Source organism: Macaca nemestrina, chromosome 6, assembly GCF_043159975.1.
Source record: "Macaca nemestrina isolate mMacNem1 chromosome 6, mMacNem.hap1, whole genome shotgun sequence".
In the NCBI taxonomy this organism is placed as follows: domain Eukaryota; kingdom Metazoa; phylum Chordata; class Mammalia; order Primates; family Cercopithecidae; genus Macaca; species Macaca nemestrina.
In genome coordinates, this window is record NC_092130.1 from 10,299,545 (window position 1) to 10,309,069 (window position 9,525).

Consider the following 9,525-nt stretch of genomic DNA (forward strand, 5'->3'; position numbering starts at 1 on the left):
ATTATCTATTTGCATTTCTTTGTTGGTGAAAATAGATTTGCCCATTTTCTGCTGGGAAAGTCTTTATCTTACTAATTTGCCAGAGATCTCCCTATAATACAGTTATTAAGTTTTTGACATGTATACTGTAACAGTTCTCTCCCTTTGTGTTTACTTTCCTACTCTGTTGATGGAGATTTTGCTGTACAGAAACAACTCATTTGTATGTAGTCGACTCTGTGCATTATTCTTTTATAGTTCCTGCCCCCGTGGAAAAGTTACTCAATGTCTCTGAATACTGGTTTACTTCCATACCAAATACAAATAATGATAGTGTCAGCTTCAGTGGCATTGAGATTGTTAAGCAATCTATAGGAAGTACATAGGCCTGGCGCGGTGGCTCACACCTGTAATCCCAACACTCTGGGAGGCCGAGGTGGGTGGATCACCTGAGGTCAGGAGTTTGAGACCAGCCTGGCCAACATGGCAAAACCCCATCTCTACTAAAAATACAAAAATTAGCCAGGCATGGTGGCAGGCGCCTCTAGTCCCAGTTACTCGGGAGGCTGAGGCAGGAGAATCACTTGAACCCGGGAGGCGGAGGTTGCAGTGAGCCGAGATCACACCACTGCAGTCCAGCCTGGGTGACAGAGTGAGACCTTGTCTCAAAAAAAAAAAAAAAAAAAAAAAAAAAGGAAGTACATAGTTCGTCCTAAACATGCAACAAATGTTAAATGTTGCTGTTACCTCATGTGCCTGAACTGAAAGAAAGCAGGAGAGTTCCCCCAAATAGTTATACCACCTCCAGGACACACCCTGCATTTTTGGCCTTCTGCTTGGGATTCCAAAGACTTCTGCAAGGGAGGAGCATATGTCCAATGGGTCATGTGGGGGCCCACAAGTAAAAGGAAGCAAATGGTGCCTGCAGCATTGCAATATTTCTGCCCCACAAGAACCTCAAAGAAGCTCTGAATAGAGAAAGTCAGAGACAAAGGCCAATTTCATTGTGTTTTCACAGCAGCTCCTAAGGAGAATATCAAAAGGCAGATCAGCTGAAAAAGCAGCCCAGGTCTCTCTCCTTCTGGGCTGAAGGAAAGCAGGGGGCAGGCATGAAGTCCGTGTCTAGGGCAGGCGGTTGAGCCTCCCACAGAGACAAAGCTTGGGCCTGCTGTGATGTGCTGGCCGACGTGGCTTTCCTGATACGGATGCTATGTCCCTATGCTCTCTCTAGCAAGGAGACTGATGGTTCACTTGATGGCAGGCCTCACAGTGTCCATTTACAGGGGTGCGGGGGAGCCTAATATTTAAAGCGTGTAGACTGTGGTCTGAGATCTTGAGAGGCTGCGTAAACCCTGGGTGTCCCAGTTTCTGCATAGGTCAAATGGTTAAAATGTTCCCCCGGGCCCAGGGCATTGTGAAGATGACAGGAGACAACTGCATGTTCCATGAGTCCCCAGGGCCTAGTGCATGGCAGGGGCTCATAAATGCTGGCTACTTCCCTGCGACCCCTCCGCTCTCTCCTCAAATCCCCCTTCCTTTCCAGTCTTGTGCCTTGATCTCTGCTGGACCCTCCAGGAACTCCGAGGAGAGCTTCTCCCACCTTTTAACTCCCACAACACTCTCACCAGCTTGGCATTAGCTTTTCAGTAAGTCTGAGCATTTGTTTTTCTGACTCTCACGATTTATTTTATTTTATTTTATTTTTTTGAGACAGAGTCTCACTCTGTTGCCCAGGCTGGAGTGAAGTGGCATGATCTCAGCTCACTGCAACCTCCGTCTCCTGGGCTCAGGTGATCCTCCCACCTCAGCCTCCTGAGTAGCTGAGACTATGGGCACATGCCACCACACCTGGCTATTTTTTTAAATCTTTTGTAGAGATGGGATTTCATTGTGTTGCCCAGGCTGGTCTCAAACTTCTGGACTCAAATGATCCTCCTGCCTCAGTCTCCCAAAGTGCTGGGATTACAGGTGGGAGCCACCACACCCAGCCTTGAATCTCACATTTTAGATAAGTCGTTGGTCTCACACTGATTCCCCTTTCTTTCAATGGTGGCTGCCTAAGAGCCATGTCTGTGCTAAGGGGACTCATTCCTCAGCCATAGCAGAAAGACCTCAGCTTGGGTCAGGTGTCCCTCAGGATCAGTCATCTGTGCTGGCGGGGGGACCATGGGACAATATGGCAGGTCTCTTGCACCCCTATCACTGGAAGCAGTGGTATCTAGCTGTGGTGGCCTGGGGTGACAATATGTCCACTGTACACAAGAGATAAACACAATGACCAAAAGCCACACCTAATATTTTATTAGCCACCAGACAATGACTGCTAGTATTTTATGTATAGTATTGCCCAACTTTTCCTCTTGCAACTTTGCCTACTAAAATAAATGGGATTATGAAATGTACGTATATTATACATATATATTCTGCTTTGAGGCCTACTTCCCCCAACCTCCACGTCACTTGGAAATGGAGGCACGCTAACTCAGGGCTTGGGGAGGATTCGAGTTTGGCTGTTGGAGGGTGAGGGTAAATTAGTGGTTTGAATCAGCTCACTTTCACCATCTTTCAGCTCCAGTCGCATCTCCTCCAGGCAGCCTTCCAGGTGGCCCTTTTCTCAGACCCTTTATGGATGCTGGACACCATGGCTTCAACATGGAGCCAAAGAGTAGGAGGCTAATCATGCAAGTGTCCATGCACAGCACTGCACACACGATTAAGGGCTTGGTAAATAACCAGTCCTTTACCCCTCCCTTCCTCTATCCCACCTTTTCCTCCCTCCCTGCCTCCCTCCCTCTCTCTTCTTCTCAGAGGAAGAGAACCAAAGGAGGGGCAGGCAGCCTCCATGGAAGCTACTGGGAGACCCCTTCTTGGCCTGCGACTCCCCTCAGCTGTGCCCTTCTGGGTGCTTGCAGAGTCACGCTTCCCATGAGCTCCTGGCGCTGCTACCAGGAACTCCTTGCAGGGCCACAGGCAAGAGTTGGCAGGGTCTTTGTGTTGTCAGAGCCCTAAACACTTTCTCCTTTCTGCTTGTGCCCATCATTGAATTTTGTGCTGAAGAAGACTGGAGACTTGAGGTTGTGGGCCTTGGTTCCCTTGGCCGGCTCCCTTCCGGGTTGGCTTGGGCTCTCCCTGGGCCCCTTCACACCTCGTTTCTGGCCCAGGCCCTCGCCCATTGCAGACCCACCTAGGGGAAGGAGTAGGAGCTGAAGAGCAGGCAGTGAGATGATCAATGGAGAGGGTGGTCTGTTTGGGCAAATTTGGTGACAGAGGGATCTAGTGTGATAAAGAATCCTAGTCTGGGCTTCAGGGACTTGCATTTTAATTCTGACTCTGACCTCACTGTCCTGGTGACATTTGTGGAGTGCCTTCCCTCCGAGCTGTAGGCTTCCTTCCTCTGCAGAAAGGGGCAGGCCTATCTTGGGTTTTCTAACAGTCTGACAGTCTGACACCATGTCCCATCCTTTTACTTTTGTAGGCCACATGGAATCTGCCAGAAGTCTCCCTGTGGAAAAGGACTCCCAGGGAAAGGGCCTAAGGGCTTCTCAGGCAGCCCTGCTTCTTTTTCTCTTGGTTGTCATGATTTTGCTGTCCTGTGGTAAGTCCTGGGCTCCCCATTGCTAGATTCTGTGGAGAAGCACTTTAGCCAAGGCATCAATGGAACTGCTTGAGTCCTGACTGTGGCTGCTTTCTATCAAGGTATGAATCTCCCTGGGCTTCAGTCTTCTCTATACAATAATGGTAATAATAATACCTATGAAAATAATGGTATTGAGTGCACTGGATTATTTTGAGGATTAAATACAATAAAGTAGGTCAAGTCCTAATGCAGTGCCTTGTACACGGTCAACCCATGATGAACGCTCTTATTATCATCATCACCATCATCGTCATCATCAATCATCATTGTCATTGTTGTTGTTATTTACCAGCTCCCCTCTGTCACTCCAAGGAAAGAGAGGCCCCAGGGTTTGAGTAGGCAGCGATGCAAATGGCCAGCTATTCCTGGTTTAAGCCCTCTCAGTGCACACCTAAAGAGAGAACTCCTAACAAAAAATCCAGCTTCAATGCACAAGTCCTGCAGCAGGCATTGTGTCAGGGACCCCAGGGGATCACCAGCGTACACACTTATGGGCTGCTGTAAGGATTAAAAAGGTCCCACCTACACAGCACTTGACCCAGGAACTGCCCACAGCCCTCAGTGAATTGCAGCCCATAGTACTGTTGTTACTGCCTCTAGCATTGGTCACATCTGAGACCATCCTGAAGCATGATGAGGTGCAGGGTCAGACAAACCTAGGTATGGACTGGATGTGGACTTCACGCGAATCTCTCAACCACTCGGACCCTCAGTTTTCTCATCTGTATAATGAGACTAGTACCCCCCCTCTTCGCAGGGTTGTTAGAATTAAATGATCAAGAGGTTTGCATGAACTATAAAGACTGGGATACGGTACTAATGGATTCCTTCCAAGACCCTATCCTCCCTTCCCAGACTCCCCTCTTTTCCTTGGGGGCTTTTGTCTGGGCTCCACACCAATGCAGAGGTGAAAAGAGTCTTGAGTCTGGATATGCATTCTTTCTCTGTCTCCTGTCCCAAATGCCTTCAGCTCCAGGCAGCAGTTGGCCCCCTGTTGAACGCACCAGGCAGCTGAGAGACAGGAAATCTCATAAAGAAGGCCCACGCTTCTGCACCACATTTTTTTTTTAATTAAAAAGAAAATAAAACAAACAACACTTCCCAGGGTGTTCTGTGATGAAACATCACTGGCATAAAAAGTACTCACAAAAACAAGGAGAAATCCAGGAGATCACGCAGAGACCCCGTGTGAGGGTGGCCCGAGTCCCTCCCTTGAGGCCATTGTTTTCTCAGACAAACATCCACCTCTCCTGGGCTAAAAAAAAAAAAAAAAAAAAAAAAAAACCAGCGCTTATCCAGCCTTGTTTCTCTTGGAAGACTCAGCCATCTCCAGCTCACTGGCCCATGACATGCACACAGGAAACTGGGCTTTACAAGATTTTACAGATGGGCACTGCTGGGGTGGGAGGATTTAGGGGTACACACCACTCCTCTCACTGAGCCCTGGATCTGCTCAAGGTTTCTGGGGGGCTAGGGAGCAATGATGTCTCTCCATGGGGATGCACTGCACATGTTACATGCATTGCTCTGCAGGGCCACCAGGGCTGAGTCTCCTGCACTAAGGCCACTGGTGACTTCCTTCCTTGAGTGGTAGCAAAAGGAGTGTCTGCAGGGAAGTTGGGGCAAGCAGAATAAGGTCTTGGACCAGGACAAGATGTGCCGGGGCTGACACTAAATGTTGGTGGACAGAAAGCAGCGGAGAGATTTTGCTCTATTTGCCATAGCAAGCTTTTCACACTGACCTTCCTTGGCTACTCAACCAGTTCTCTATCCCAGCCTCCAATCTCTGAGGATCACATAGAACTGGATTTGACTCTTAGCTCTGCCATTTACTAGTTTATATAACCCTGGAAATGTTACTTAACCTCCTTGAGCCTCAGTTTCCTCATCTGTTCAATGGGGAGGTTTGTGAACCTTACAGGGTGACTGTCAGTAGTAAGTGTGGCCAGTACAGAGCCTAGTACAGCACCTGCCACTGTTATTGCTGCTCTGCAGGTACCAGTATTTCCATTGCAAAGTTGGTGATTCTGTGTGTGGGCCTATGTGTGATAAACAGAAGCCTTAACCAGTGTTCTAGAAAGAGGGTGGATTCCTCGGAGGCTCCTGCTTATGTCTGGGCAGTTCCACAGTCATGGACCACCATGGGGCTGGCATGGAGGACCTCCACTGCTTTTCTTTCTGGCATGTCCATCTGGCTGAGGAGCTGTTCTGTACCTAGACCTCAGTGCCCTCCCTGGGGTAGAGGACACCATTGGTGTTGACACTGTTGTAGAAGTGAGGGCTGAACTGGCCGAGCACAGATCCTCCGTAGCCGAGCGTGTTGGTGGGCATGGAGTTTGCCCAGTCACCCCCACCGCCGTGGCTGCTGAGGTTGGTGAGTGGGGAGAAGGAGTTGAAGCTCAGTGAGTTCTGCCCCGTCTTGTCACTGGGCTCAGGGCTCAGTCCTGGTGTGGCCAAGGGGCGGCTTGTGGGGCTCCCCCCGCTCACATAGGCTGTCATAGAGGAGAGGAAGCTGTGAAGGCAAGGGGTGCCCGATGGGGGAGGGGAGGGCTGCTTCTCTGGGGAGCTGGTGGTGCCCCCTGGTGAGGCTCCATCCAAGATGTCCTGAGGCTCCGTGGTCTTGGGGCTGCCTGCCAGGAGACTGCTCTCTGTCTTCTCTAAGGCCAAGGTGGCTGTGCTGGAGGAAACATCTGATTTTCTCTTCCTTTTCCTGCGGAAATTTCCATTGTCGAACATCTTCTCACAGTTGGGGTCCAGGGTCCAGTAATTCCCTTTGCCTGATACAAAAGTGAAAGGGGGTAAGTAGAGAGGTGGACAAAACACTTTGCTTCTGTTCCTTCTTATTGTCATAAACTAAAAGACAAGGTGACAGATACAGGAAGACAGAGACCCAAAGGTAGGGACTGAGGAATGAAGGAATTCCATCAACTGATGGACCACACCACCTCCATCTTTCATTAAGCAGCCCATGACAGGGCCCTCTGGGACTGCAGCCGAGAGGCACAGGCATTAAGGAGTTTGCAATGTAGGTCTCTTTAAGAAGGATGAAGTACTGGGGGCAAGGATGCTGAGAGGCTGGGGGATGCAGGATGGAGGGCTTTCAATGCCGAAGGAAAAGAAGACTCAGGAAAAACTCTGAGACTCCCTAATAGTCCTAGGCTTGGAGTCTGAAGACAGACTTGAGTCCTGGCTTTGCTCCTCACTGACTGAGAGGCTTTGGGAGAACCTCAGTTTCCTAGTCTGAAAAGTGGGCCCGTTGCCCCTGTCTTCCTCAGGCTCACTGAGAACGATCGACACTGGATATGGAAAGGGGCTTTGCAGCTGGGAGGTACCATCTCGAGGGAAGTCCTGAACTCTTCCTGCTACCGTCTCTCAGCCTGAGGGTGACAGCAGTCCTTGGACAGAACACTTGCCCTCTTCTGGGGACAAACAGGCCTGGCGCTTGCCAACCTCAAATGGGGCAGAGTTGGGGTTCCTCTGAGCTATACCTTGGCTTCCTGCGGTGGAACAAAAATGGACTTTAATTCTGGGAAATGGATGCATGACTATTTAGTACACGCCTCTCTGCAGGTCTCTGAGTTTTAGAAATGCATCATTGGAAAGGAAAAGCTCACAATTTCTGATGTTAGAGAAAACTGAGTTTAAATTCAAGCTCCATCATATCACTTCATTCTGTGTCACCTCTGAGTGTTATTTTCCTAATCTGTAGAATGGGTTTAATAAGAGCTACCCTGCAGGGGTGTCATGGGGTTAAAGGAGGTTACATAAGTAGAAATAGGGCAGGCAGCAAAATGGGCCAATAGTGGCTGTTTAACCCAGGTCAGATCCTCTTCTCGGCAGTCTTGGGATGCCCTTGGGCTTTACTTGGTCCATTCATTCATTCACCAAAGACTTTTTATGTGCTGGGTGCTGGAGATGCAGATGATCGTAATTCCTGCTGGCGATTAAGCGCTTGATAACACCAAAGACCTTGTGTACATTATCTCATCACCTCCACTGTAGCCTGCAAAGCAGATGCCATCACTATCCCTGGTTTTCTGATGAGGGAACTGAGGCTCTGAGGTCTAACCTGCTGGAGGTCACTGACTGGGCAGGACCACAGCCAGGACTGAAAACCCAATCTTCCCCCAGGCCCATGTTCTCCTCCACTGCTGAGCTCCCCTCTGCCCTGCCTGGTAGCATCCCCCAGTCTCTGGGGGGGCACAGCCCTTGTCAGAACTTTCTAGAATGGGGTCTTGGGAAGGAAGGAAGTGAGCCTTCCTTGGGGACACCCCCCACACTCAAAGCCTCCTTACCCGGGTCGTCATCATCCCGGGGCACCTTCTTGAAGCAGTCGTTGAGCGACAGGTTGTGGCGGATGGAGTTCTGCCAGCCGGCCTTGCTCTTGTTGTAGAAGGGGAAGTTGTCGGCCACGTACTGGTAGATCTGGCTGAGGGTGAGGCGCTTGTCGGGTGCCCCATGAATGGCCATGGCGATGAGAGCCGAGTAGGAGTAGGGGGGCCGCACCAGCTTCATCAGTTCCTCCTGCGAAGGGATGGGCAGCCAGCCCAGGTCGCTCCCCCCAAGCCCCGACACGCTGGGCAGCAGCGACCTCTGCACGCCATAGGCCTGGGGCAGGAAGGGGCTGGCGTTGGGGCCGGGCAGGTAGGGTGGCGGGGTCATGGTGGGCCCGTTGAACCAGAGGTAGGGGTTGGGGGTGGCCCCATACTCGCCGCCCCCCTCGAAGGAGGGCCGCTGAGGGCTGGGCACGCCCTGTGGGTGGAAGAAGTTCTCATAGTAGAGATTCATCTCGGGGGGCTCCTGGCCGATGCTGGGGAACTGGGGGCTGCAGCGAGGTGGGGAGGGCGCCGGCAGGTCGAAGGAGCTCATGCTGGGGCTGGGCTGGCCGGAGCCACCTACCTGGCACCTGCACCCAGGAGCTGCCCCCGACAGGTGCTCAGCAGGCCCGGCCTCCCACTTATACCCCGAGGGCTTGGCCGGCCGGCCCCACCCAGGGGCGGCCACCTGCCTGCGGATCCCAGCCCAGGGCCCGCCCTCCCTCAGCCTCCAGCCCACTGGGAGGGGACTTTCCCACTGGCGCCTTAGATCCCCACTAACGACATGCTAGACGGCTTACCAGAGCTGACATGCAGCGCAGCAAGGACGCCCCTCTATCCTCTCTCCCGGCTTTCCCTCCTGTCTTTTCTCACCGTCCTCCTGATTCCCCTCTTTTTTTCCCTCCTTTATTCTGTCTTGCTTCATCTCATTTTTTTTTTCTGTCCTTCTCTTTCCTCACATTTTTTACCCTCCTCGCTTTCCTTCTCTCTCCCTCCTCTCCTCTTTGCGTCTCATTCTGTTTCTTTCTTATTTTCTTTCCTCCCTTCTGCTCTGAACTGAGTTTCTTTTCTATGAACTGCTCTGGCCACATCACAGCTGCTCATTCCTGTTCTCTCTTTCTCTCTCTCTCTCTCTCTCTCCTGCTCTGTCTCTAGGCTTCCAGTTCTTTCCACTTCTGTCTCTCGCTTCCATCCTCATTATCTCCCCTTCCTCCTTCTCTTCCACTCTGTCCCTTTCTCTCTACCTCTCTTCCCATCCCCTTTATTCTCCCTCCTCTTCCCCCCAATGTCCGCTCATTCTCAGACCAACTGCCCCAGCCTGGACTGGGTGGGACACTTTATCAGAAGCCTTGTTTCTTGGTCTTTTGAGGTGAGGAGGCACTTTCTGGAGTTGCCAGGAGAGAGCTGGCCCTGGAGACTCAGAAGAGGGCACAGAGGAGCCTGGACTGGCCCCTGGTGGTGTTCAAGGGGGCAACACGCATACACACACATGCATATGCATACATGCTGCAGACAGGCAGAGAACCTGAGAATGTGCCTGCAGAGTAGCAAGGCTCTTAAAAAAAATAATAGCAAAAGGGGAAAATGGGAATC

The 9,525-nt window shown here is 51.2% G+C and overlaps 1 protein-coding gene across 1 annotated transcript; it reads right to left on the minus strand.

The window, feature by feature from the left end:
• Positions 1 to 2,264: 2,264 nt before the first annotated feature.
• LOC105480845 (forkhead box I1) lies at positions 2,265 to 9,175 on the minus strand. The gene is made up of 2 exons (XM_011740038.2): positions 7,912 to 9,175; positions 2,265 to 6,393 (listed from the first exon to the last, which is right to left on the minus strand). Exons 1-2 carry the CDS (start codon positions 8,483 to 8,485, stop codon positions 5,831 to 5,833), a joined length of 1,137 nt encoding a protein of 378 aa, XP_011738340.1. The 5' UTR covers positions 8,486 to 9,175; the 3' UTR covers positions 2,265 to 5,830.
• Positions 9,176 to 9,525: the final 350 nt, after the last annotated feature.

Excerpts from the sequence above, each read along its gene's own strand:
- LOC105480845 (XM_011740038.2), bottom strand. The coding sequence starts at position 8,485 with ATGAGCTCCTTCGACCTGCCGGCGCCCTCCCCACCTCGCTGCAGCCCC. Across the intron at positions 6,394-7,911 it reads CCGGGATGATGACGACCCGG|GCAAAGGGAATTACTGGACC; the intron begins GTAAGGAGGCTT and ends CTTTTGTATCAG.